Source organism: Synchiropus splendidus, chromosome 3, assembly GCF_027744825.2.
Source record: "Synchiropus splendidus isolate RoL2022-P1 chromosome 3, RoL_Sspl_1.0, whole genome shotgun sequence".
Taxonomy (NCBI): Eukaryota; Metazoa; Chordata; class Actinopteri; order Syngnathiformes; family Callionymidae; genus Synchiropus; species Synchiropus splendidus.
The window spans coordinates 28,558,914-28,586,873 of NC_071336.1; the positions used below are offsets into that span (position 1 = coordinate 28,558,914).

The following is a 27,960-nucleotide window of genomic DNA, read 5'->3' on the forward strand; positions in this document are numbered from 1 at the left end:
TCCTCTTATCGTACATTTCTCACATTGCTTCACTACTCACCTTTTTCTTCCCCTGAAGCACTTCCTGTCTGTGTTTAACACTCAGGATGCGGTTGTGTGTGGACGCGGTGGGGCCACTCTTTTCCACGGGACTCCACAGTGAGGAAGATGTGGGACACACGCACCTTCGGAGAGTAGGGAGGGAGGAGGGACTCAGCTGTGTTGACACAAGTCATGTTTAGCTGCTTCCAGGTGTTAGTCTCAGCTGTGTTCAGCAGGAGGTAGACCAAACCATTTGGATCATCATCTATCAACTCTGCCGTCATTCACACTCATCCTCATCATCATCATCATCATCACCCACCAAATTAGCATCACATCCTCCCTCGCACGTCTCTGCTGACAATAGTGGATCTTTGGAGCTCTACGTAATTCTGTGTTGTTCATCTATGGGGGATGCAGAGGTGCTATTGTCATCCAGCGCGGCAGCTTCCTTCCATTCTTACCTACTGATCCTACAACTCCAGGACAACAGTTCCTGTCCCCCTCATGGATTCTCACAAGTCTAAATCCATAGATTACACACCCTTGGAGCTGTGGGAACTGGAACTTACGCAAGTCGCTTTTCTGATTGTCTCGGCACATTCCTCAGACTTATTTTGGTCATGTCTGTGTCACACTTTTGTTTCTGACATAAAAAGGTTTTGAGGATAGGAACGGTTCTTTTGTTTTATATTACAGTTTAGCATGTACCTGTGCATATATAAGATTTGACTTGTAATTTGTCACTGGAAGCAACAATAATGCAGAATCTTGAAATGAGCTTTCATTTTTGAGTTGCTTATCACATGGTTGTAAGACGTTTCTCATGAGGTACACTTCCTTTCTGCGTGACTCAAGTTATGAGCTGGGTCAGTGACGACAGTGGTGTATGAATGTGAAAGTAAAGGAGGGATAAATCACAGTGGCTGAAGTTGTTTAGCAACATTACATTACATTGCATCATTTACAACACAGATTGTTGGCGCTACTGTAGCTTAGCGTTTGGTGCAAATTTATCTGGTCTGTTGTCTGCAATTCTGTTTTCAAATCTATGACAATAGTCGTATGATAATTCGCCTACAATAGTTGCTCGAGCCTTTGTTATTCGTTAATTGTCTTGTCTTGGGGCTTTACGGTAACATTACTGGGTAATAACATGCTCACACAGGCACGCAGTCATGAGAGTGAAAGAAGAACTTCCACATCCACACGGAGACATTCAGTCTTAAGTTCTAAGATGATTAGTTGGACAGGGAGGCTGTGGTTAGAAGAGAATGAAGCCAACACGTGTACAAAAACATTCACACTGTGTGTGCCTGCCAAAAGGGTTGGGGCTGCCTGGAAGTATGAACTGTGTATCGGTACGGGTCATCTCCTGACTTTTCTTCCTGTCCTGCCTAAAATACGCTCGCACCTCTCCTGTCCTCCCCAGAATAACTATGGACACATAAAACAATGCAGGAGTAGGAGCAAAGTTTATTGCCAAACACTTGCAAAAATATATCTTAACAGTTTCATACAATTTTAGCAAATATTGACATGTGTAAGTTAGTTGTAAAAAATATTAAATATTAGGTTCATATATTACTCATAGAACATCTGTTTACAAAGAATGGAGGGGAAACACCCGTAGAACTGGAGACAACGACGGCCTGTGGTGACACACTTCTGATTTTCGGATTTGAATACAAAGACGAACATGGCTGATATACTGACAATGACTGACAGACTCTAGACATCTAAACATCAGATGACACAGGAGGAGGATTATGAGAAGAAGACAGTAGTAGTCACTGGTATACAGCCTACATGGTAGGTGTCTAGTGACCAAGACAAAGATGGTCAGCTCTCCCTGTTTGTCCATCCAAGGTTCATTTTCTTCCTCTGGTGATTTCATTATGGGAACAGCATATCACAGCTTATGTGAATATTAGAATCAGAGTTTGAGACAGGCACACTTCTGCACCCGTTATAGTACCACTCTTGGACACAAAAAGCAAAGCGGCTGAAGGACTGTGACTGCTGAACGGATGGAATTGCACATCTTCTGGCTCAGAACATATGTAGGAAGCAACACACAAGGGGAGGAGTGAAACCTGGAGGAAATAAATAAATAACTAGTCATTCCTCTGTGGTCGGCGTGTCTCCTGGTCTTCACTGCTCAACAGTGTTCTGAGTCACTTTTCTCTCAGAGGACACGTCGCTCGATCGCTCGTCTCTCAGGGATCCTGCTGCTACATGAGAAAGCGCTGATGAGATTGTTTGGAGTTCAGCGCTCTAGGGTGTGGGATGCGATGTTCCTCTGGTGGGGTGGAGGGCAGAGCTGGTCTCAGAGGTATGTGTGGGGGGCAGCAGAGTCGGGGGGGGGGGGGGGGGGTGCTGGTGGTGGGCTCTCGAGAATAGATCAAGCTCTTGAGGAAGCGGACAGTGCCACGTTTGAAGACGCGGGGACAATCACGCTGCTGGGAAGCGTCTCGTGTCGGAGAGGAAGCCAAACAACAAGAGGAAAAGCACTCTGATTTTCGCACAGGAAGCCCACTGCGCCTCCTGCCCGGGCCAGATAAGAGCACTGCGGTTCCCAAGGCCAGACTTAGGATTGGACCAAGGACCAAGGCATGAGGCCCTCTCAGCCTGAACCAGCCTCTGTCCCTGGGCCTCCTCCAGCGCGGTGTCAAGCTCGTGGTGCAGCCGAGCTGCAAAGAACAAGGGTCCGGTGAGGATCCAGCAACAACTACACTAGGCAAACATTGTCAACACAGTTTGAGAACCAGAACAGAGCTTTCCGTGGAACCTTCTGTCAGACATGTCACGGCACGGAAATGTTAATAGGCTTCTGCACAGGCTTTTGGTGTGAAAGCATTAATGCCGCTGAGTGCTCACCACTGCTTATCAGCTCACATTGTGATTGATGGAATGTTGACTTGAATATTGACCGTTAATCCCTTTTAATAGCTGTTTTTCAGAATGGCTCTTAGAGTTGATGCGAACCGTCCCATTGACTTTCCTCAATAGGCATCTCTAAAGCTGAGCTGAGATCTAAAGGTGCAGCCGGCAGATTCAAAACACATCGCTGTCATATTCTGATGACTTTTGGCAAAGAGCGGCGTACGAAAGCAAACAGGCGCACTTCGGCATGGCGCCATGCAGGAGCGCTGGGGTCGAGGGTCAAGTACGCTGATGATGTCAGCGCATCTCACAAGGGTAATAGAGTGTGGGCGGCTGGAGCGGCGACCGCAGGTAATGTTTAACCTTTCTGTCTTTGGTCATAAGCAACACAATACGCTCCTGACCTCCAGGACAGACTTAATGAATGTTTTTGCCAAGTGGCTGTTTGAGCGTGAGCGCGTCTGTTCAAGCGTCTGGCCTGGCTGTCGCTCTGCACGCCAGGGCTGGGCCGCTTCTCATGAGAACGTTATATATAGTGCGTATGTCAGGTATAAGAAAAGGCATTGCAGGATGCCGTGTGCAACCACAATAACAAACAGGCCTCTCACCCTGCGTCCTGCTCAGGAAATTCATTAAATCATAGCGTTTGATTTGGAAACCAACTAATCGTGACTGAGAGCACAGGTCTATTGAAGTGTGTTTTTCATTGTTCTTTTAAGTCTGAGATACACTGTGTACTGTGTCTGTGAACACACACACACGCACACACACAGAAGCACACATGTGCAGAAGAGATGACTTTGTTTGAACTTAAAGATGGAAAAGACGCACAGACAGTAAGAGAACTAACATTGAGAATGCAGTTTCTCCAGAAACACACACGTAAACACAGGCATGATTAAAACACACAGTCTGAGAGTAATGAACACACACACACACACACACACACACCCATGCACACAAAAGGCCCCCAAAGGCATCTGTTCTGGTTACAAGGAGGAAATTGTCTGCAAAAAAAACACATGCTGAATTAGACAAAACATGTCTCCTTTTAAAAACCACACAATGCAAGTTGGATTTAACACAAAGCAAAGCTCAATGTCAGATGGCATTTCATTAGGAATATAGAGAGGGTGAAAAAGGACAACTAACTTAAGGCTTTAGAACTGAATAACCCATAAATGGTTTCTTCTCTATCAACATTGTTTGCCATATAAAAATGTGCTGATAAGTAAGAGGTAGTGCCTTGTTTACAGAACAAAATGCAGGCTTTGATAACCGGTGACCGATGCAGTGAAGCTAAATGACATTGGACGTTTAGTGCCATGGCTTTGGTTGTCATCACGTTTTTCGGGGGATATTATCCCTTGGCCTTATTTACAGTTGAAATCAATGAAAAAATGAAGTTAAAGTTGGCCATTTCCAGGTAACTTGGGTCGCCACTGCTCTGGAGTGCAGAGTCAGACTGAAGTGTAGGGACCCATGTGGCTGGTGAGTCACCGGAAAAGCCGTCGGTGGTCCCATGGAATTAGGTCATCCCAACTGAGCTTGCACGTTGGATGGACATGCTGTTTGTTTTCAACTTGGAGGCCGCAACATCAGCGTTTTTCACGTTTAACACGACTTCATGGCCATGGTGCTTTGCTGCTGTACCAAAGCGAGGCCTGACCCTGGACACTAGCTCGCCTCCGCTAGCCTCTTAACTCAATAGTTTGTCTGCTTACCGGCCTTTAGATGGACAGGGATGCCAGAGCCACTTGATGTTTGGTGGAGGGACACCATGAGACGTGCAGTGTAGAGTTTTCCTGCTCCCGCGAGGCACAGTGCCGGGGTCCTGCAGCGACACTTCTTTCTCTCCGATCTGCGGACAGACTGTTGAAGCAGCGGCATCAGTATCGAAGACGACTGATGTGTGTGAGAGCGGTTCATTGTTGCTCCTCACCATTGACCACAAGGGTGACCGTGAGATTCCGGCTGAGTCCATATTCGGGGATTGTAACCCGGATGGTATATTTCCCGGCGTCCTCCTCTGCTACATCCCGGATAATGAGGGAGCTCCCAGACACGCGGTACCTGGAGCACTGATCCGCTGCCACCATCCCATCCTTAAACCTGCGCCACAGCATTTGTTATCGTGTTAGAGAATATTTCCAAATGAGTCGGACAACACTTTCTATAGGAAAAGGCTATGCATAAATAATGGAAGCTATCATGGTTAGGTCTTTCAAACTAAGTGATGAATGATATCTATAAATATTTTGGATGAGTCATAATCCCTACCAGATAACCTCAGGGGTTGGGAACGCTTGCAGCTTTGGGGTGATCTTGTATGATTTCTGTCCAGCGTCAACCTTCACAACACAGCCTTTTTTGGGCTTTAACTTGATGAACGGACGCTCTGGAGGAGGAGGAGACCACAAGCAACTTGTTGGTTACGTTACAGTGCTACAGTTTTGTAGGCCATGGTTTTAATGTCGGGGAAATGACTCACCATAGACGATGACAGACACATTCTGCTGTTTGGTATTCTCACCGCTGGTGACACGACAGGTGTACAGGCCCTGGTCTGAGAGCTGAACCTCGGGGATGGTTAGGATGTTGTTAAACTGTAGATGTGCTCTGAGTTTCAGAAGCCTTTTGGATGTGTGGCCTCTGTTGTTGTACTGGAGGTCAGATGAGGGAAAGAGACACAGATTAATTCAGTTTGCTGGGAACAGTCAAAATACATATGAAGTGGAGTCACTTGAATCTAATAGGTGCGGCCGGTGGCACTATAGTCGAATATCTCCTGAAGTCAAGTGGGTTTGTAAAGAAACATGCAGTGTGTGAGTTGGAATCAAATTCTAGACTGATTTTAAGCGCATCAAACAAATAGATCAGCAACAGAGCATGTCCATATCGTTGCCCACAAAGATCAGTGTTTGAACTTTACCCATCGACAGGTTAGATTTTAAAGAATCACTCCTGTGACTGGTTGCATTCGATTGAAATGTTGACGATGTTAATGATTGAAGTATAAAAAACAGAATTCTACAACCACTTTTTCCTGACTGTTTTATGACATGACATGGCGCCTTGATCGAATTGGACCGCTCTGACCCACATGTAAGGTTTAAACACAAGGCCATGTTGAATTGCTTTAGGAAGGGTTAGTGGAATCATTTACCATATTAAAGTCTGTCATTGCCCTCTCTAGTCAGGAGATAAAAGCTCAAAACAAGAAATGGCTTGTCCCGTGTTGCTTTACAACATTACGCGCTTTAGGCTGTGTCCCATTTCTCACCCTAACACAAGCACTGAACACTAGCACTTGGTTTTGAGTGCCCTCTACTATGAAGTGCCCTCGTACGACCAAGTGAAGTGAATTGACTTCCCGAAGAATTGGGACAACACTTCGCGACATTACGCTTTACGCATGACGTGTTCACTTACGTCACGCGTAACGACGTGTCATCGGCTGCTGTGCTGAGTTTTGTTTCCTGCATATCGAGTGTTGGAAACGTTTTGGAAATGCCAGCTCCAGTGTTTTTGCAACCTCTCGCATCGGAGCTGATAATCTCACTTGGTTTGGTGAACCAACGGAGAAGAATGAGCGGCGCGCTATGTTCCTCTTATATGAGGATGCTAACGTTAGCCTGGATGCTAGTCGATTGTTGTTTGTTAGGAAGAAATAAAAACATACTGTAGTACATACATGTTGTATTGTTCCTGTTGTCGGACACGGTAGACCATTTGGATGTGATACGAGAGACAGTAAACAAACGGAAGATTAGTCCTTGTTACTAAAATGTCCCTGTTGTCCTGTCCAACATTGTTTTTAAATAAATAATAAAATAATAAATACTGGAAATCTATTCACGCTTCATATTCCCACTTCGTTTCAAGTCACTCCGGCACCCCCTCGGTTTAAAGGGATCATTTCTAGTGGTGAACGTCAAGTGCCCTCGGTCTTAGGAGCACACTACACTTACACATGAACACGCAAAACTAACACGTGTTAGGGTCAAAAATGAGTGTTAGGATGAGAACTGGGACACAGTTCCACATAATTCTCGGTAGGTTTTCAGTGAATTTATTATGAATCGACAGTCTTCTGACCTTTCCAGGATAGTCCCACGAAATGTTGACTCTGGTATTGAGTTCACCAGTCGCAGTGCAGTTCAAGACCAGTCTCTTTCCTCTCAGCGTCTCCACAGGACCACTGCTGTTCAAGTAAACCTCCATGATGTTGCTCACTGGTAGAGCAGAGGCAAAAAACATTCCAAATATCAAGAGACTGATGAGGCACGTGGTGAAGCTGTAGGGCGCACACATACCCAGCCTGTGGACCAGGTACATGCGTGACGTGCGCGTCACGCCGTTAATGACTGTCTGGCAGTAGAAAAGGTTGATATGGCGCAGGGTTGGCGAGTGAATGGTGAATCCTTGTTTGCTGCTCCAGGTGATGTTCCTCTGGTCTGGGATGAAGACTTCCGTGTAAGACTGCGGGAGGAGAACATTACATGGATCAGACTCATGCGTAAGAAGCAGCAGCAGTGAGGCTGTTAGACACTAGATGGAAATGTGTCTTGTATTTAGGCTCCAGGTTCTGTCACACCTGTCCTTACAGCATTTTTGGAAACCCGTGGTGGAGAGCAGGCTGTTTTGTCACAGGTTTTGTAACTACTCTGATGCGCACGCTTGAGCAACCTTGTTGTTTTCTTAGGGGCAAGCCCAAGGAAATGTTTACTAGAATCGCTGTGACACTGAAAACCTTCCACCCTCTCTCAAGGGAGCAGGTAGACCCCCCACCGAAAGTTCACCAACAGCATGGATCGACTGATGTGGCTCCTCCCAGAGTCAGGTGACGCTTTCCTCCTTCCTCCTTGGAAAGTCTTTCCAATCTGATATCCCTCTGAACTCACTGACGCTCCTTCAAAGGCGCTGCGCTGCCCTGGCGACCCTTCTTAGCCCCCTCCGCTGAAGGTGTGGGTGGGGATGCAGGATAAGTCGGGGCTTACAGCAGTCACGATATGAAAAGCTTGACTCACATCCATCCGGTTACATCCTGGATCTACAGGATACAGACATTTGGGCTGGGACCTCTTTTCCCAACCCTATAGTGCTGGTGACCTCCTCCTCATTTTAACTGCAATAGGTGAAGGGTCCCTCAGTGGATCCAGCAAAAACATCCAGGAAAAAACAACCTCGACAGTGCAGAACACGCCATGTGAGTGAGTGTTGAAGAATTGTGGTGAGGTTATATTTGGATTGTATTTATGGCTCCAGGAGTTTGCGAGGGGATGGAAGCAGGACAACGAAATGAAGGGGTGTAAAAGGTGATGTCCTGTCATGGCAGCCTTCGACACTCATTCAAAGTTTAGGAAATGAAAGGGATATAAACTGGAACAGGAATTTTGTTCTTCCTCACTCCTAAATATAGACATATTTCTAAACATGTTCTGTCTCCAAATGTAGATTTCCTCTTTATATTTATCCAGAACAGAAGCTGTCAGGTCAGTTTACATTAGCCACATTACTCAGCCGGGGAACGCGGAGTCAGCAAGAGGAAATATTGGAGTGTGCCCAATCAATGAGCTGATAAACAGGAGTCTTCTTGGAACACGCTGAGGAAATTCAGTTCAAATTTTAGTGTTCCGTGACATTCGTCAAAATGTCAGTGGTCACCGACGTACTAGTACATTTCCTTCACTACCTACTTTTGTTGTATTTGTATTTGTGTTTTAAAGGGCCAGTTGAAGTCCTCACAAAGGGGAGCTCAAGTCTCTGACTCTTCCAGTGGTTCAAGCATGAGAAACATCTGGAGGTGCGCAATAGAATCGTTTTATCTCTCGTAACACTGGGTTTTTGCTGCTTATGATGCTACATAGATCAAAGTCAAGCTTTTTTTGTCAACAACTGAATGACTGTTGATGGGAAAAGAATGCTGTGAGTGATACAAGGACTTGCTGTGTTGTAAACCAACACTGGACCAACATAACCATTGACAAATGACTATTAAATTAGTGGATGGCAAGTTCATTATCGTTCTCTTGGCACAATCCACAGGAAGTGGCGAAATGGCTGAAGCACATCAAAGGACACATACTGTTCACCACGCCTTTTGAGCAATTCGAATTCAGAAAAATACTTTTTCATAATTCACACAATAATATTTAACACTACATAAGAGTTTATATCATGTTCTATGCTCACTTGGGACTAAGAGTGAATTTGGTCGGCGACTAGTGGACTATCGACATATTTATTAGCAAAACAATTCTTCTTGATAATATTTTTTAGTATTTTACCAAATGGTGTTAAGTTCTGGACAGTCCAGCATAACCAGAATATCCTCTAACAATCAGAAAAGAAAAGTCTCTAGCGTATTTGTTAGAAGATAAATCCAAGTATAAATGGTTTGTTTGCTGTTTGAGCACAGCTTTGCAGGATAAGCCTGCAACAAAGAATCGGAAAGAGCGAGCCAAAAGTCCAACCAGTTGCACGCTTGCTTCAGAGATGTAATATGTTGTTACTTTTTTTAATTCCAGACTTTGATGGAATGTTCATGCAGCTACATTAATTCGCCGATTCACGGAATCCTTTTAATTCCAGCTGGGAGGTACACAGGCCGGAACATTGCCCAACTTCACTCCCGCCTGAAGACAATGTGTTGCACTTTGATCTGCAGAGGCCAACAGTAGCTGCCGCAGCTTCCTCTCTGTGGCAGGCAGCTGTTTAAAGCATCAAGGGAAAGTTGGCAGCCGAGGCGCTTACTATGAGAGTTGGAGGGTCCGACGTGGGAAGTGGCGCTGGCTTGTCGCCAGTGGGGCACTCCAGATCTAATGTCCTGTCTCCAGGGGAGGAACCAAGCCAACAGGATGGCGCGGGCGCCGTTCGATCGGAAACAGAAATTAAAGTGGCATCTTTGATTGGGATGATTGTTTGACAGTGGGGAAATGCATGTGATCGAGTGATGAGATAGACATCCCCCTCTCACCCCCCCACACATCAGTGGAGTAAAAGGTGCCGAAGTAAAGAACAATGTGCAGAAACAAACGTGTCAGCGAGTCCCGAAGGAAAAGCCTGACCAAGACGAGCAGTGAAGTGTTTTTCGGAGGAGCAGGAAGAAGTTTGACGTCAGACTGGAGCTTTCATCATGGCACCGTCATGTTCTTGGACTGACCTTGACCAGGACGGTGGTGAAGTTAGGATGGGTGACTCTGCAGGGAATGACCAGCGGCCGCTTCTCCGTCATGTACAGCACATCCGGGCTCATGTCTGAATGGTCCACAAACGGCTGCTGGCTGTCTGAAACGCAAACTCTCAGTCAGGCAAAGTCCAAATGAAACACCAACTCTGGGAGGATTTTTGGACGCTGCACTAATACAGTGAACAGAACAATCCCTTGCTTCTCCACACACAACTTTACATTCAAGGTTTTCCTCAACAAACCAAAAATAAACATATAGAACTGAACAACTGACCTCATGTAGTCAACAACAAATAGAGATTGTTTATGGAATCAAATGGCCTCCCTGTGTAGTTCTCCTCCCAGCCGCACGACTTTAATACCTCACTGCCATTGAAAGGTGTGGGTGTTGCTCCGTGCATTGTTTGTTGGGGGTTATTCATGGAAAGCAAATCTCTGAACATTTGAACAAAAGTACCCCAAGGACTGGTGGACGCAGGGCTTCCTTCTCTGGCTTTGATTTCATGTGGAGGAGGTGTGTGTCCAGCCAGAGCTGCAGGCCAGGTCGGCGCTTAATAGACGTGGAGACCTGAGCGATTCATGACACCCAGGGGCCATGTTGATCTTAATGGCGTGCCCTCTGGCCGTGGCCTGCAGCAATGGCTCGGTGCCCGGCCCAAGGATAACGTGGAGCCGTGTGGAGACACTTGCTAGCTTCCCACACCTGACCTCAACCATTATGACCTTTCTTCTTAAAATGAACTGCTCTCTGAGGGTCTGTTTTATTATCTACTGTATCTCCTCTCAGTGTCTGCAAGCCACTGCAGTCTGTTCTCCCAAGCACCGCCACAAGTTGAGCATTTGATGCTCTCATTGGTGCTCTTGTCCGTCCTAGTCACGGCCACTGAAAGCTACTTGTGACTCTTTCGGTCTCGGAACCGTGGCTCCTGGCAGATCTCACAACATGTGTGTCGTTGAGGAAGTATGTGACGATCAGACGCCACCGTGGATGGACTGGACGTCTTGATCATGAAGCTGAAGTGTGCTTTCTTTTCTTGTGCCAAGCCATTACTTGTGCGAATATTCAGTCAAAGGTGACCTTAACACAGTTCCAACTGATCTCGCTGACGGAGATGCCTTCAGATCTTAAAGACCTTGGAGGAAGTGATAGCAAGGGAAGCTACACCGCGTTTACTCCGATTCTTGTCCCAGGTTTAGTTGGTTTGATATCAGCTGTGGTCGCTTGCCTTGATCCTATTCTTCTGTCCGTCACATTGGCAGACAGCGCCCCTCACCACCACCCCCACCTCAAGCCCCGTTCATCTCTTCCCCTGCACAGGATATTTCAAGCTGACTGAGGCAGATAAGACTGATGCCCTGGGAAACTCTGCCCAAATGTGAGGCTTTCAGCCGCAGAGCTATTTCTGCCTCACAGTGTTGCACGAAAGTCGAAGTTGATTTATTTATAGGCAACAGGAGGTAACAAGACTTGGAGAAGGATGTGTTGTTGGGACAAAGTGTCTTTAGATATAAATGACTCGGGGGTTCAGCAGCAGCACATCCTGTTTAACCCAGAGGAACAAATACAAGGTGACGCCGTCAGGCCTGTGCTGTTCGCCAAGTGTCTTACCTGTGAGATAGACATAAACCGATGAGCTCTTCTGGGTCCAACGTTGATACCGACATTGGAAGAGTCCGGTGTGCTGGGCTTGTGTGCGGGCGACCGTCAGACGGCTGCAGTAGTGCTGACCCGTCCTCCCGCACGCCGACTCCTCCACCTGCACCTGGTCTAGCTCCAGGCCTGCAGGGAAGGCCCACACCAGCCTCCAGCGACCCCTGGAGCCCAGGAACGCAGGGTTAGAGAGAGAGAGACGCGCTTCATGCTGGTAGAAGACCAAAGTGGAGGTTTGAATCTGAGCATGTTTAAACACAACTACACACTGTGTGTACGGATCCCGCAAGAGTGTTGCGTCAAGTCACCAGTGAAACACGTCTTGTGATATTGGACAGGTGGCCATAAGTCATTGCTCACTTCACTCAACTATTTTTGAAGGATGGCTCCAGTAGCCGCAACAAAACAACTTTGCTCTCACCAGACATCGGCTTCCTTCTCTAGCTCTCCTGTGGAACACTTGGACCCCAAGCTCCTTCCTTCTGATCCACCATGTCACTGCGAAATCATGGCTCAGTGATCGTCACTGGGTTCTGGCCTGCAGCGTTTGTCAGTAACTGACAGGAAATAAAGCACTCTGCCTTTTGGCTCAGCTCAGCTTGAGAACAACTGACTGATACAGCTTCCTTGTGACATTCGCTGTCACACTCCATCCTTCCTGCTTCTTTGCAGATGAAGTCATTTTGAACTCAGAGTTGGGTCCTAAATTTGGCCCTTTCACAACCTCAGTATTCCCCTTTAGCCAGAGCCTGCCTCAGCCAAAGTTTAGGAAGTACAAAGTTCTAAGTGGAGCTGCTTCCTAACGCTGAAAGTTTGAGGATATTTGGTCCTCAAATGTGGAAGAACATCTCAAGGGAGCTGGAAACACACCTGCAGTTGAGCACCAGTGTCTGTTTGGAGTCCAGTACCAGGGTCGGGTCCTGCACATCCAGTTTGGGCACGCTGTACTTCCCCTTCTGATCTTTCTCTTCGAGGAGGATGAGAAAAAAAAAAAACATATCAATGACTCAACACCAGTGTTTTACTGTCATCTGAATGCTATGTACCTCAGAGTTAGCGTGAGCTGAAGGTGAATAATCGACATATTTGTCAGATGAATAGTTTGGGAAAATTGGGTTGATAGTTGGTGTCTTCTTTAATCCAACTTCACAGTGGACCACTGGATTTTAAGGATGTGTATTTTTGCCCAACCACATACTTTTGACAAATAAACAGAGGTGTTTCTTCAGCCCTACTTCAAGCTTAATAACGTGGTAAAAATAATAATATTGAAACTGAGAATGATGGACTTTAATATTATAGCTGTCATGCCACAAGGACCTGGATCTCTAAAGTCTTAAAACATAATCACGTAAGACGGAGTTTGAGAAAATAGTGACCACATTTATGACTAAGCGACAGTTTTGTTGTCTGAAGTTTTGTTGTCTGACTGTGGAAGCAGTAAATGACTAGAGTGTGCTGTTTTACTGGACCTGATTCTTCATTAATGTAGAGGTGAGGATCACAAGGCGGACAACTGAACTGTATTTGGAGGCGTTCAAGTTCCATCCCTCGTATTTGGTCATGAACAAATCTGGTCTCTTGTGAGAGAGTCAAGTGGTTCCATTGGCAAACAGAACCAGCTCAGGGTGGCCCCAGCTCTTGTGTCACAGCCATCAAAACTGACGTTTGCGACCGTTCTAAAGTGAATTTCTTGGTGGAAACCCCTGTATTCAGTCACTTCCCGTGAGTCCTGACAGGCCGCAGCATCTCCCTGTATCTGTCTCCAGTCGGTTCCCTGCAGGACGGAGCCTCCGTGACCCTCCTCACATCTCCTTGCCCCGTGCCACTTGACAGCTCGTGTGGAAATGCGTAAGCAAAGTGGCTCTTGTTTATCAAATGAAGACGTTTCTTTACTCCCCGGTGAAGGTTTATTAATGAGAGATTAAGTCCATCCACCCTTCCTTCCTCCGCTGGAGCTCATCTACTCACACACGCACACACGACACTCCACCGCTCTGTTGGAGGTGGTTCCAGTCCTGATAGTAAGCCACGTCTCAACTTCACTACTAATGTTATCCAGTGTTGCTGTGAACTTCACATTAGCACGTTTCCTGTCCGCCACTGGAAGATGGAAATCACACATGGTGCAGAGACTGCCCTTCTCTTTGTCAGCCACAATCACACTCTTTCCCCCGGAGGATTTTCGATTTTCTTTTAAAGGCACTCACTTCCTAATGGGATCATTTCCGCTCATTTTATGTAGTACAATGAAGTGTAATAGATTTATTCTGTATCTCTGGGGCCAGTCAGCAGTCACTTTATAAAACTGGAAAGATAAACCTGTCTGACTCAATACACTGTTTTAAACCCAATTATTGTCTTTCCCTTTATTTCTCGTTTTTACTGTACAAGTTCTTAAGTATTACACATAATTTTCAATGTTTTATTTATGTATTTCTGCAGCATTCAGGCCTCAACTACTTTGTGATCATCTCATTACAAGATAAGGAAAAATACACATGCTTATCGCATGATGTATGGCAACATAAAATTCTATATATTATAATGTCATTCTGGAATGTATTCCCAAATGTTTGGAATTTTTTTTGCCTCATCATCAAGTTTATCTCAACTGAATATTTTCTTCCCAGTGCAATAGATAAATAAATAAATACTACTACGCTTGGAAAAACATTTATATTCTTTTTGTTACTTTTCTACTTTGTTACTACTTTGTGCTCTTTAATCAGAAACTTAATTTCAGGTGATATTTCATACTTCTCTTTTTGTAAACAGCGTTTTTGTTTTTGAATGCAATTGTTATGATTGTTTCTAAAATGCTTTGCACTTACAATTCACCGTCATTTGTACATAATAAGTGTAATTCAAATGGTGATTCAATATTTGTCTCTTACTATTTATATATGTACGTTACTGTTGACTGTTTAATTGTACTCTTTCAATATTTTTTCTTTATTTTAAGTGGACTATTTCCAGTTTTAAGGTTATTTGAACTTCAGAAATCTGTGTTGATTTTTGGTGGATAATAATAATAATATGTGACATATAATAACATGTAATTATGGCGATATAAAAGATATAAAAAAAAACGTATAATAGGTGTAATGTAGCTAGAGATATCACAGGTTATGGCTCAAATAAAGAGGTCCACAGACACAGATATGGATTGCAAGGATGTATTTGACGTTTTAACGAGGTCAAATTTCTATATTTTACCTTTTTCATTTGGTAATTGGTTGGATACATTATATATTCACGTTCACAGACACACTCATTTTACTGCTCCCAGTTATTTCGGTTTTATTCTACAATTCTATTTAATTTAGCTTTTGAATTAACAATAATAAAAAAAAGTTGCGACGATAACTTTATGATCATAAAATGCACTTTTTGTGAAGCGGAAAAACTATTCATAACATCTGAAGATGATGCCAAAAGTTATGGAGGAATTCTTTTCACGCATGAATTATTCTTCAGTTCTGTTCCTCTCCCGCGCTTAAAGCACAAAACAAGTGTAAAAAAAAAAAAAAAAAAAAAGTAATGAACCGAAAGTTTCGAGACGGTTTTATGCGTTCAGTGTTTCTGCGTTCTGGATTTGCCACTTCACTGACGCGCGCCTCAAACCGCTCGCGGAACCTGTTACTCACCTCTGGCCACGACCCCCAACAATCCACAGAGCAGCGAGATGAAAACACACTTCATGGTGCCACACGCGGCTTAATTCCTCTGTGTCGCAGCTCTGGAGACGCAAATCACTCCACGAGTTCCCCAACTTCGAGCGCAGCGCAACTTTTGGCCGTCGCCACGGAGAGGATGCGCGCCTTTATGCTGTTCCCACAGTGCCGCGGTGACGTCACACTGACGCTCGCGGACACACCCTTGATGGTCCGCGCAGTTGGTGGAAGTCGCTTTCTCACACGTTTGACTCCGCATCGGGGAGTTTATTGTACTGACGTTTTCTTTCATGGAGGGACGTGTGTCTGCATGGTGATGAACCGGTGTGAGTTTGGCGCGTGACCCGCGCTGGGTCACAGGCTTTTGAGGAGATGATGAAAGTGAAAACGGTAGAATTCATCACCACCAAGTGAGAGGGAAGTGGAGGACTGAGTCGTGTGTCTTGACTCAGGCCTGCGACCCAGCAGGACTCTTGGCACTGAAGGAGACAAGTGTGGAGAAGCTGTGGCTTGAGTCAGACGTGAGCTCACAGCTGACTGTGTTCCAGAGCAACATGACGGCGCTTCTGCCTCCAAGGACAGGAGTGACTTCAGAAAAACAAGATGGAGCTCAGTGACTTTTTATAAATTCAGTCTTTTAATTTGTATAAAATAACTTTGGAGCAGGATAGTAATGTAACAAATATACACAGCTCTATCTGTATACAGTGTCCTCCAGATATATTGGCACAGCTAAAACAAACGCGTGCACCGGCTCTTAACAAACTGGGTCTCCTCCTCCTCCTCCTCCTCCTCCGCTCTGCTGCCGACATGGTCGGCGGTGCTGCGATGGGTGTCCTGTCCTGGACGGGTGCGTTGTCACACCTGACCTTTAGTCTGTTGGTGGATCCAGTCGGTGAACTTCACCACTTGTGTGTAGACGCCAGGCCGGTTGAGCCGGGCGCAGCCCTCGCCCCAGCTCACGATCCCGGCCAGGAACCAGCGCCTGCTGCGCTCCACACACACCAGCGGGCCCCCGGAGTCACCCTGGAGGACGGGACCAAACCATCCAGCCACGTCAGTATCCAACAACAAACTCATGACAAATGCAAGTTTTGTGGTTTATCAGTGACTCATGTCGTCTCAAACTAATATCCTTTTTTTTTTCTTTTTCCAGGTTCGACAGATGAAAGTCTGTAGTCACAACAAGTAGCTGTGACTACGCTACACTGCAGCTTTTCCAGTCGATCACATCATAACTCCTCAGCGCATGATACTCAGGACGGGAGGTAATGGTGGTCACTGTATGTCAGGCACGTCCAAAGCCTGGCACAGGGGCCATTGGTGGCCCTCAAGCCTGTGGCCACAGTCATACATTACTTTCTGGCCCATCCCACTAAGTGAAGTAAGTGACTCCTGAACTGTCATTCATTCATTCATCATTCATTCTGTCAAGATGAGAATGGGCTTCAAGTGACTGCCATTTTGGCTGATGAGAGTTCACTCACCACTCACATGGATATTACGGAACTCGCTGTCCTGGGTGGGAAATATGAATATGGAATTGAAGTCAAAACTGGAGTCGAAGAAGGTTTTTCCACAGGTTTTTTGTTTAGTTTAAAAAACATCAACAATTGAAACTAACAAGGTTGAGGTTCGAACTCATTCCGATAAATGAGCCACCTTGTTTGATGCTGCTGTCCTTGTTCACAGCTGATCAAACATGAATGTATCCATCTGACCGCTACATTAGTTTTAAAATATGACTGATAAATTGAGTGTTGATCTGATATATTTTTATCCATGATCCCTCAGTTGTGAAGTCGGCCCCCTCCCGGAACCTCTCTGCTGTACGTCCTTGTTTACCGTGGTATGATTCCACTGTTTTGACCTCCAGCTTCCTCCATCACACCACCATTGTCTTCTCCTGTTTGTTCTTCTTTCATTCTCTCCCCTGCTTTGTTCATCCCACGCTTCCCTGTCTGAGTGTTTGCAGCTGCAGCTGTGGCTTTGACGGCTGTGCTGGGACTGGCCACTGGGGGGAGACAGAGTGTCGAACAGGAGCCTGAACTCGCTGTTCTGAACGGGGCAGACTGTGCGCACAGACCAACGGTGATACACGCATTTCCACGTGTGTAAATGTACTGCCCACACACACACAAATCTCCTGAGATGTTTAGTGATTGACAAAACTGTACTCAACAGGTGGGCACCTTCTCCACTGGGCACCAGCCCCACATGCTGCGAGGACACTCCCTCACCTGACAGGCGTCGACGCCTCCCTGCAGGTTTCCAGCGCAGAGCATCCGGGGAGTGACGGCCTCATCGTAGAGCTTGTTGCAGGTCCCTCTGTTGATGATCTTGACTGGCGCCTCCTGCAGGCGAGTGGCCAGCTCACCTGTCGTACGAGAGACGGAGGCGTCAGTGGGCTCACTCTCTCTCTCTGATGCGCGGGCCACATGGGATGCCTCACCATCCTCCATGAGGACGCCCCAGCCGGTGACGAAGCAGCTGCTGCCCATGGAGAAGCTGTGAGACGGCGCCGGGACACACACGGGCTGCACCAGGTCGCTGAAGAAGACGGCGGCGCTCAGCTCCAGCAGGGCGATGTCGTAGTCCGAGGTGAACTGGTCGTACTTGGGGTGGAGGAGGATCCGTCGTATCTGCCTGGTGGCCGCACCTGTGGCCCCTGCGGTCATGACCCTCAGCCCCATGTGGGCTCGCCAGGCCCGGGCGTCAGAATACCTGCGGATGGCATCTGCATCATCACAGGGCCTCGGCAGCTGCGGCGCCGCCACCCTCTTACTTGATGGTGTCCGAGTCCTGGAAGCAGTGGGCGGCAGAGACCAGCCAGCGGTTGGAAACCAGCGTGGCTCCGCAGACGTGTCCGTAGCGCTCCATCTGTAGACTGACCTGCCAGGGCCAGGACCCTGTCCCGGCGTCAGAGCCCCCCACGATCTTGGTGCGCTTCCTGGGCCTGATGCCGCAGGCTGGGTCAGAGGCGGAGAAGCTCAGTGAGAACCAGTAGAATGTTTCTGCACCCGGATGAGAGCGCGTTACCACAGCGCAGCTCGTCGGAACCGTCGGAGCAGTCTTTGACCCAGTCGCACTCCGGGTTGGCCTTGCTCACGCACTTGCCGTTGGAACACTTAAAGGAGGAGGGGGAGCAGCCCTTGACGTCTGAAGAGAGTGAGGCTGAGTGAGAGAGGGCTCACCAGCTTCCGCTTCACTCAGTCACTCACAGGCTCGGGTGCAGTTCAGCTCGTCGCTGCGGTCCTTGCAGTGGACCACGCCGTCGCACACCGACGACTTGGGCAGGCACACTCGACCCGGGCACGTGTGGAAACATTTACCTGCTGGGGAGGCACTTTTGTCTGTACCTTCACTATGATGGGATGTCGCCGCGGTTACTCACCACACACGCCCTCTTCGCTGCTGTCAGCGCAGGAGCTGCCACACTGGCTGCTGTGAGCTTTACACTGACCTCCGGCACACAGCACCTCCCCCGGCCTGCAGGGCGCTGCGCACACGTCAGATCCAAGGCTGTTACAGCACACTTTGGTTTCAGTCTTTATCAGTCATTCGCTTTAGTTTGTCATGACGCATTTTGTTTCATCAAGGCTGAAATACTTTAGTCTCTGACTTACTACTTACAAAAAAATGTATCCAAATAACAAAGAAAAATAAAAAAAACTTTCTTTCAGAGGGAACATTTTTAAGTACCAACTCCAGGTGCATCACATGACATAATGTAACATCCATGAGGAAGGTGAGTCCATGACTTAGTGCTGATTTACAAGTTGAAATAACTTCAGCAGAGAAACACAAAAATGCTGTTCTTGTGAATTGACGTCCATGGATGTGGTGAACGACGTGTCTCAGACTCACAGCACTTGGCTTCATCCCGTCCGTCTGAACAGTCTCGGACTCCATCACACACTTTCCTCAGAGGGACGCAGCGTCCGTCTCCACAGCGGAACTGGCGAGGACACGCTGGAAAGACAAGTGTAAGACAAATGTAAGCGGTGACACAAGGACCGACAGAGCAACTTCAGAACAGATGAATCAGATGTTTCAAGTTAAAAAAAACAATCTTGAAATGGGAACAGAACGGACAGCAGAATCTTGGAGTAAATGCCTAAGCAACCTCTACTCTTGTTCAGTAAACTCTAGGCAGCAGTTGATCCAATATAAGGTGGACAGTGAAGCTTCACTCATTTTACCCATTCACATATGCAACATGTATCAAATGCAAACAGCGTTTGATCAGATTTGGCAGCCATTTTTAATGTATATTATGGCGCAATTACAACTCTAGACACCTCTGGACTGTATTTTCTTCTGTTATATAATTTACGAATGCTTGAAAGGATCATGCTTTTATTAATTTTCTTGTGTGGAGTGCATTTCTTTTTTCTTTCTTTTCTTTGGGGGAGTTCAGTGGGATATGTATGTTCTGTAGTGACAGGCCCTCAGAGCTTGGTTATGGCCTAACATAACCAGAAATCATGAGCGTATTGATGACAGAAGTGAATTTCATTTTTCATGTATTACAAAAATACATTATATGCAGTACATATAACAATCATACTCATGTCACAGTATATCCCAGAGTTGTTTTTCCAGGTTAGAGTTTTCATCCAGTCAGAATTCAGCTAGCTTGTGTTGTCATGTCCAAGGCCTTCAGCAGCAACAGTGCAGGCACAGGTGCCCTCAGAGTGAACGGACAGAGTTGATGGATAGTTGCGATAGCCAATCAAATCACAAGTTGGGGACAGTGAGTGAATGCAAACGTTTGAGATGTTTATTTTATTCATGTTTAACGTTCAATGTTAATGACGGGGCGCAGCTGTGTGGCTCTATGACACGTTTCTTGTGCCGCTGTCGGCAAACTGCGTCCGTCTTGTTGGAGTCTTTCTGAAATCTCATGTGATCAATCATAATAAAACAAAGTGGAAACACCAAAGAGGACGTCTTAAATGTGTCGGTTTTCGTGTGTTATTTGCAGAAAACTCCCGGAAGTCTGTTGCTGGCGGAACCCAAGTCGGTCCGGACATATGAGAAGACAGACTTGGTTAGTTGACTGAAGGCCTAGGTGTAAAATGCACGGCCTGCCACTGATGTTCTGTCTTGCATGATTGAAAACTGGAAAATAAAATAGATTCAAATATCTGTGGTCACTGAGGTGTTTGATCTCTTGGGCAATGGTGGTAGAAATGTGTCAGGGAGCGAGGAGTCTTACTCACATCCCTCTGGAGAAAGCACCCTGAAGAGCAGGTGGAAGCCCTTGTGAGTGAGTGATTCGTCCGAGTGGAAGTGGAGGGACAGAGGCGACGGGTGGACCCTCTTCCTGCTGCTGTCTGACACCGGGTTACACAATCTACGCACAACAAGACCTCAGAAGTGAGTGCACCTGCGAGTTAGCATGACTGCCTGGACTCACTTGAGGCCTCCGACGTCCAGCCAGTCCTTCTCACACTCGTCCGAGGACGGGGACTCCTGGATGTCGATGGTCACGATCGTAACGGAGATCAGGTATCCAGGCAACGGAGCCTGGTGGAGGAAGGAGGAAGTGCTCCACATGGATTTGGACAGAAGTAAGTTTGTCTTCACACTCACTCTTAGCGTCCAAGTGCAGTCAGCGTTGGGCGGGTAGAAAGAAGGATAGTGTGGTGATGAGATGGAGCCGTTCCAGGAAGAGATGGAGCCTCCACATGCTGAGAAGGAGGAGAGATGCCTTTACAGACCACGGATCATTGAGTCTAGTTCTCAGACATGTTGGTGCTCACACCTGCTTTGGGAATGGCCTGGAAGTAGGCTTTAAACACGGCCCCGTCTCTCTGCCTGCTGAAGGAGAAGGTGACCAACATGACATTCCCGGAGGACGTCAGCTTCATGACGGGGGAGGAGCCTAAAATGGGAAGGCCACACCACCTGCAGAAACCATTGCAACTTTATGACCTTCGTTCCCTACACCGCCTCTGGTGCCGTCCCCATATTCCTGTTAACATGCTAATGAGACGGAGTAAAGGCCACAGAGGAGGCGCCTCCTCATCCGTACACTTTTTATGGGGCTCATCCTCAACATGGTCGACAGGCTGTGGCCATTTGCAGTTGACATTTGTTTGAGAGGCTGGTGTCTTTCAGCTTCATTTACTTTCACAGAGAATTACTTTACAAACAGTGACAGACAAAATGTCAAACCAAAACCAGCTCAGCTCAGAAAGTGACAACACTCGTGTCCTGTGGAAATGAATGATAACTTAGGGTCTAAGTAAGTTTTTAGTCTTGAAAATGTTTGTATAAGAATTTCAAAGTACATTCAGTACAACAGTAGTGGAAACCCTGGTCATTGTGTAGCGAAAAACATCCCTGAACAAATGCAAACAGATGCTTTTGTTTGCTTTTGTTCAGGGATGTTTTTCCCCCATGTTTGTTGTTGTTGTTCTCATCCTAGCTGTGATGTGTCTTGTGCATCAGTGTGATCAGTGGACCAGGAACTCCTGCACTTACAAAGGTTCCATGTTGTCTGGAGAAATTCTTCTGCTGATTTTAACCTTCTGCTAAATTTTCTAACAGAAGAAACAAGCTCACATTCGTTGCTATTTTGCACCGTTTCCAATGACAAAAACAGCAGACACAAAGTCCTCTCAGGCTGACTGAAGTCCTCACCTGGCGATGATCTTATTCTGCAGAGGAAGCAGGAAGTCGTAGGCCGAGAGCTTGTGAGCGCTGCAGCTTCCTGGTGTGGCGCCATGAAGGGTGAGAATGACCAGCCGCACCACATGACCCGAGGGCACTCGCAGACGCCACTGGTAGTACAGCTTTTTGGGGCTCACGAGACTGAGGGTGCGATTGTTCCCGTACTTGGCATAAAGGTCGAAGGACATGGCTGGACAGAGAGACACCGCAAATGTAGTGTCGCTTCACAGTAGTCTTTGCACTGATCTCACGCAGTGCTTCCATGTGACTTGAGACAAGCAGCGTGTGAGCTGCAGCACTACCGTCTGCCACCCCCAACAAGTCACTCACCTTGGAAGCCAAGCTGCCACTTTCCGCCCTGGATGCTGTTAGGATTCTTAATCTTGTCCGACTTCTCCTCAGATTCAAAGTCGTCAGAGTCCAAACCTTCACACAGAGACACCAGTCAGAGTTCTTCATTTTTTTAGCCGCTACATTAGAAAGTGTTGCTGTGTCGGGGAGACATCAGAGACTGGACGTGTCAGCAAATATTCTGATCATAATCATCAAGATAAATATTTATAATCACAGTGTTTTTATTAGTTTGTCTGTGACTACAGTATGGACACATATATGTGTAAAAACCATATCATATTTAGATGAACAACTAGCCTGAGCACCTGTTATAAGGAGGGTGAGGGACGATCTTCCATGTCAAGAGTGAAGACCTCAAGCATATGGAAATGATATTAAGTGCAATATCAGCATAACAAATGCTATTAAGAACTTCATTTGGGAAATACAGAACAACATGTCAACGATACATGTGCATGTACTGTCAAATATATTAGTGATTTCATGCAAGAAGGCAATTGCAAAAAAGTGGTGCAAAACCGATGCACCATCTGTGAAAATCGGCTAAATATTATGATGGAAATATACATCATGGAGTGGAGGACCTTCATACTTACATACCCAAGAAAAACTTGGTAGGACGTGGCATATAATAATAATTCATGTAACAACTGTAACTTTTTTGGTTTGTTGATATTTTGTCGTTATACAGTAAATTGTATAGTTCTTCTTTTGAAAACCAAAATTATGCTTCAATACAAAAGTATTGAGGTAACAAGAATTGCAATTGCGAATTAAATTATGATATATATATATATATATATAATATAAATGAATGAAATGAATTAAACTTCAAATTTATTTGAAAACACATTTAAAAATATATATATATTAGTTCACATGCTCTTTAGAAATATATACATGTGTTGCAAAAAATAGATTAAGAAAACATGCCTTTGACAGATTTCAGCCACAAATTATGTTTATAATATTCGGAGTGCAATGAGACCAATCGGACAGCAGATGGCAGTAGCGTCACAGACCTTCTATGGTACAGCTACTGAGGTGACAAGAAGAAGAGGCTGTGCTCTGGAAATGAATGAGAAGACTTTCAAGCTGTTGGTAAATGTTTTATGCAAGATAGTGACTTGACAATATTCTATGTTTTATGAGATCGAAATGTGGAATTTCTGCCCATTTTAACTAGAGCTGGTGACATGATCGGATGTGCTTTTTGTCCTCCATAGTAATCCAACACGTTTCAGCTATTCTCTTCGGTGCGGTCTGGAGTTTGGCTCCACACCTACCCAGCAGGTGGAGCGTGCTGTCGTCCTGCTCCATGTAGTAGCGCTGCTCGTGGCGAGTGTCCCACAGCACCTTGTTGCTGCCCGGGAGCCGGCGCTGCAGCTTCTCGGGGCTGCTCCTCCGGATGGCCACGGCCACATCATGCGGGGCGGAGAACTTGGCCCAGTAGAAGACGGTGAGCCCCTCTGCTCCTTCACTGTAACACAGAGGGTTGGAAGTCTTTCCCTAGATGGTCATGTGGAGGTGCTGAGGGGTGTAAAGTAAATGGTCTCTGCTGCAGACCTGAAGGCAGTAATTCCTGAGCGCAGGTAGTAGGAGCTCCACCGTGATGACTTGTAGAGGTCTGAGAACTGTTGTGGAAGTAAAGACAGCAGCGTTAGCAGAGCGACAATGGACGTTTGAGTCATGCAGGAGGCAGCCCAGGCTCCTGCTCCCTGCGCTGGCTACCCTCATGTTGGTGCCACATGCTTCCACAGAAGTGATCCTGTGTGTACGTTGATGTGAGCAGCACAGAGCTCCTTTGTGTCCCCAGAGCTGCGGGCCCCGGCTCTTTGGATCAGCAGCTCTTTAATGAACAGATACTATGTCCACTTCACAAGCTCTCGCAGCTGATTACAGCGACATTACACACGGTAGCTGGGGCTTTGTTTACCGATCAAATCCCCGTTTTGCATTTGACCTTTTGCTCTGAAATCCCAGCTTTCATACGGCGAGCGCGTCTGTCATCCCCGGCTGCTCCGCTGCCCTGCGGCTCCCTCTCACGCCGGCATGTCCCCACTGTACGCCGCACACAGCCTGTGATTGTCTGAGAGACTCACAGACAATGTTTTTATTGAGGAGCTGCTCTTCCTCTCACTCCGGCTGCCCGGGCCCTTCCTGGGCTGACAAACGCCGGGCCTTGTCCTCAGCCTTGAAAGAGCCCCGTCCCGGGGGCCTGGGGAAGCCGCGCACACACTTGGAGGCCGGCTCCTGTTACAGCTTTACATTTAACACCAGCAGAGAGAGAAAGTAGTGGGCAGGAACAGACAGAGCCGATAAGCAGGAAAGGAAGAAGTATGTCGAGACCAACAGCACGGGGCGGAGAAAGAGGGAGTCGTGTTTTGATGGTGCCACATGAAAGGCTCCTCCGACGAAAACTGGCCTCTGGCTCTGAGTGTTTACAAGGCTTTTTCCTGTCTGTATTCTGACTATGACCCTTGACCAGACAAAAACAGACTCCATTAAAGCTACTTCAAACGTATCACCAGCAGAGGGGGTCACTCTCAAAGACACAAGCGCATCAAAGGCAGCGTTTCAGACACTGCTTCACAGACGGGACAGGAGTTATCCACTCTAACTTTGGAGTCAAAAAACGCCATCATTTACCCAGGAATGTGGGCAGCCACATGATTCGTATGTTTTTCCCGTGGCCAATTGTTCTGGCGCTGATATTTTGCATTTAATGTGGACAGTCTTTAGCTTTCATTTGAAAGCTCGCAGCCACACTCGGCCTTAACGGGAACACCAAAAACACCAGGTAAACTAAACACCACACAGTGGCATTATAGTGTTCAATTCAGCGAGTGGTTGATGAACAGCTCTGGTGGGTTCAGAGAGGGGCTGGATTTGTTTTCCTTTCTCTATTTTATTACTTTCCACTTCTTTTAACTCCTTTGCCTTCAAAAATACGTAAATATCCTGTGTACAAATGTGTACATCACAGAATCAGTCCAGACAGAGTCAAGCCATTGGATTTATCCTGACTTGCAAAAGAGCACTGCAACAGTCTGTTATTGTAGACTCCTAAACTCAGTGACTCAGTAACCAGACAAGCTGCTGAAGTTCATGTTGTCTATAGTTGCATCTGAAGATTTTTCACATCCAAAAAAAAAAAAAAACCATCTTAAAAGCCGCTCAGAAAACTGTATTCCTATTTGTGGTCCATGCAGCTGTAGAAAAACTAAAACTAGAGCACACGTGGTCAGAAAACAAGTCCAGCGATAATAACAGATAAACAGCTTTTGTCATGATTAGAGTACAAAGATCAGGCAGAGTGTCTTCCTCCGAAACTTCCACCTCATGTCAAATATAATCTGATCAGAGTTCATGCCACATCTTTACACTGTCACCCAGATGAGAGCAAACCACGGCTCGAGGGCACATGCAGCCCCTGACTTGGACTTTTATCCATTTCATTTATTTTCTTTTTTCCCTTTTTTATGTGTTATAGCTATTAGTCATGTTGAAATGTTATATTAAAATGGATCTCTTATTTCAATGCTTATTTTAACAAAATTTCTATTGGAGTCTAAAGATGCCTTGCAATAAAGTTCCTTGATACCATATAAGTGCTACATAAAAATATCTTCCTCAATATCCTTGTTACGTTAAGAAAATGTACATAGAATGAATGAAACACATTTTGAATGTGTCACATTTTCCTCATGTCTCTGTGTTAATAATAAAAAATGAATGTCAAATGTAGATCTGTGGCTTAGCGGCCCTCACAACATTGGCAGAACATAATGTGGCCCCTCAGGAACCTTGAATGCCAGGCCCCGGTATAAACCATGCCACTTTCAAATGAAGCAGAGAAGATGAGAAGTTGTGGATGGAATTTCAGTGAAGGTCAAACCTGGTGGTGAAACACGGCAGCTTCACCCTATCACTCACATAGTGGTTCAGAGCCTGAGCCTGCAGGTGGAACTGAGGGGAGGAGGAGTTTGCCAGCTCAGACGAGAAGCTCAGGTTTGTCAACTCCACACTGCCGCCCAGGTAGAACACTGAGGAAGGTAGAGCTGACAAGATGGAGACCCATTAGACTCTTGAACTCAGGCTCCCGCAGGCTCCACTCACATGTCAAGTAGTGGCAGGTCAACGTGATGGCTGCGGTGAAGGGGAAGAAAGGCAGGAGACGCAGGGTCCATCTCCTCAGTGAGCCACACTTGGGAGACGGCTCCGCCTCCTCTGTTTTATCCTCCGGCTTCGTGGGGGAGCTCAGTGACTGGGTGGGCTTCTTCCACTGCCCCTCTCCTTTGCACTGCGACAGCAGAATGACTCAAATATCATAGCATTTTATTAAGTCTGCGCTTCAGCTGCTACTCATTGTTGCTCTCAGGCAATGAAGAAAATCCAGCCTCCTCCTGGTTCAGTCAAAGACACTTGGGTGTTTACGGCTCAGCAGCCTCACTCAGAGCAGCCGCGCCGTGAGCATCTCAGCTGAAAGAGGCTCCTGAAAGAGTGGAGGGGCTGGCAGGAGTCCCCAGGGGAGCGGACAAAGCTTGGCTGGAGGGGTGGGCTTTCCCACGGCCCCCCGACTGAGTGTCAGCGGTCAGTCAAACACAGAGGACTGACGTTTGAAACAGACACACTCATGAATCCTACCTAAAATCAAATCTGTGGAGGACAAAAAGCTGGAAACACGGACGGATCAGACCAGCACATATGACTGAAGCCTTCGCAGATTTCTCTGCTTATACAGCTCACAGAACGCCACGGGTACAAGCGTTTTTAACTCAGCCCCACTGCTTCCTCATTAAAGTTTGAGTTTAAAAAAGAAGAAAAAATAGACAAATACTAACCTACTTTAGAGTCTCATATTTCAAACAATTGTAAAAACCGGTGTCTGACTTGTGCACTTCATTTCTGATCAAAGGACACAAGGTCACCTTCTTTAGCGCTGTGAACATGTGAAGTTGGCAAGGTTTTCATGCTTAAATATCACACGTTGAAAACATTAGCTAAAGTTGGAAAACATCAACAAGTCGGTGAGTAATGATTAACAATACATTGAAATCTCTGAGGTCAACTGGATTAGATGAACCCAAAGCCTGATCATGAATGTCTTTTACAACATACATAATTGTGAGGTGTTTATATGTGTTTAGCATTTGTTAACGTCATAACCCGTTTGGAAACTCAATGGAAAACCGGGCCATATTTGTTGAACAGGTGGAAGCTGCACCTGGCAGTTGCTCAACTTTATGCGTGTAAGTTTGTCATTCACTTTAAAAGGAATGAATCAGATCTCCCAACAAACACACAACTGGGTGACAGCTCTTTCCAATAATACACATTCCCTTTTTCCTGGCTAATTCTGTCAAGCAAACTGAAGAGAAGAGAGCGAGGGAAGTGAGACCAGTCCACTCTGACCTGCATGGAGGCTCCATGTCCACAGACGCAGTACACTTGACAACTTTGGCTCTCGGGTCGAGTCCTCATAGCACTGTCCCAGG

At 46.4% G+C, this 27,960-nt stretch overlaps 2 protein-coding genes and 1 long non-coding RNA gene across 8 annotated transcripts in view; 1 reads left to right on the forward strand and 2 right to left on the reverse strand.

Annotated features, from left to right (window-relative positions):
- flt1 (fms related receptor tyrosine kinase 1) overlaps positions 1-15,544 on the reverse strand; it is a 28,287-nt gene extending 12,743 nt beyond the window's left edge. For 3 of the 5 annotated variants that reach the window (XM_053860320.1, XM_053860318.1, XM_053860319.1), the window contains exons 1-11: positions 15,401-15,544; positions 12,621-12,717; positions 11,709-11,914; positions 10,073-10,197; positions 7,224-7,389; positions 7,006-7,142; positions 5,399-5,570; positions 5,188-5,305; positions 4,850-5,019; positions 4,632-4,779; positions 41-164 (exon numbers count right to left, since the gene is read on the reverse strand). In XM_053860320.1, the coding sequence (XP_053716295.1) occupies positions 41-164; positions 4,632-4,779; positions 4,850-5,019; positions 5,188-5,305; positions 5,399-5,570; positions 7,006-7,142; positions 7,224-7,389; positions 10,073-10,197; positions 11,709-11,914; positions 12,621-12,717; positions 15,401-15,455 (1,518 nt within the window). In that variant the 5' untranslated portion in view covers positions 15,456-15,544. Of the gene's footprint in view, positions 1-40; positions 2,715-4,631; positions 4,780-4,849; positions 5,020-5,187; positions 5,306-5,398; positions 5,571-7,005; positions 7,143-7,223; positions 7,390-10,072; positions 10,198-11,708; positions 11,915-12,620; positions 12,718-15,400 lie in introns of those variants that run through there. The other 2 variants (XM_053860322.1, XM_053860321.1) reach the window with 2 other exon arrangements.
- On the forward strand, positions 2,420-20,312 carry LOC128756110 (uncharacterized). Of its 2 annotated transcripts, none has more exons than XR_008414194.1 (4): positions 2,420-16,277; positions 16,347-16,483; positions 16,584-17,547; positions 17,612-20,312. It is a non-coding gene; the product is annotated as an uncharacterized LOC128756110 (long non-coding RNA). The 2 variants fall into 2 exon arrangements; XR_008414195.1 differs by having other exon boundaries at positions 16,584-17,537.
- Positions 16,069-27,946, reverse strand: LOC128756109 (suppressor of tumorigenicity 14 protein homolog). The gene is made up of 20 exons (XM_053860326.1): positions 27,882-27,946; positions 27,772-27,781; positions 26,582-26,765; positions 26,399-26,523; positions 24,029-24,096; positions 23,749-23,942; positions 22,439-22,534; positions 22,079-22,298; positions 21,198-21,340; positions 21,026-21,123; positions 20,850-20,959; positions 20,653-20,786; positions 19,295-19,399; positions 18,822-18,926; positions 18,649-18,762; positions 18,467-18,586; positions 18,213-18,396; positions 17,880-18,151; positions 17,668-17,804; positions 16,069-16,453 (listed from the first exon to the last, which is right to left on the reverse strand). Exons 1-20 carry the CDS (start codon positions 27,944-27,946, stop codon positions 16,286-16,288), a joined length of 2,652 nt encoding a protein of 883 aa, XP_053716301.1. The 3' UTR covers positions 16,069-16,285.
- Positions 27,947-27,960: the final 14 nt, after the last annotated feature.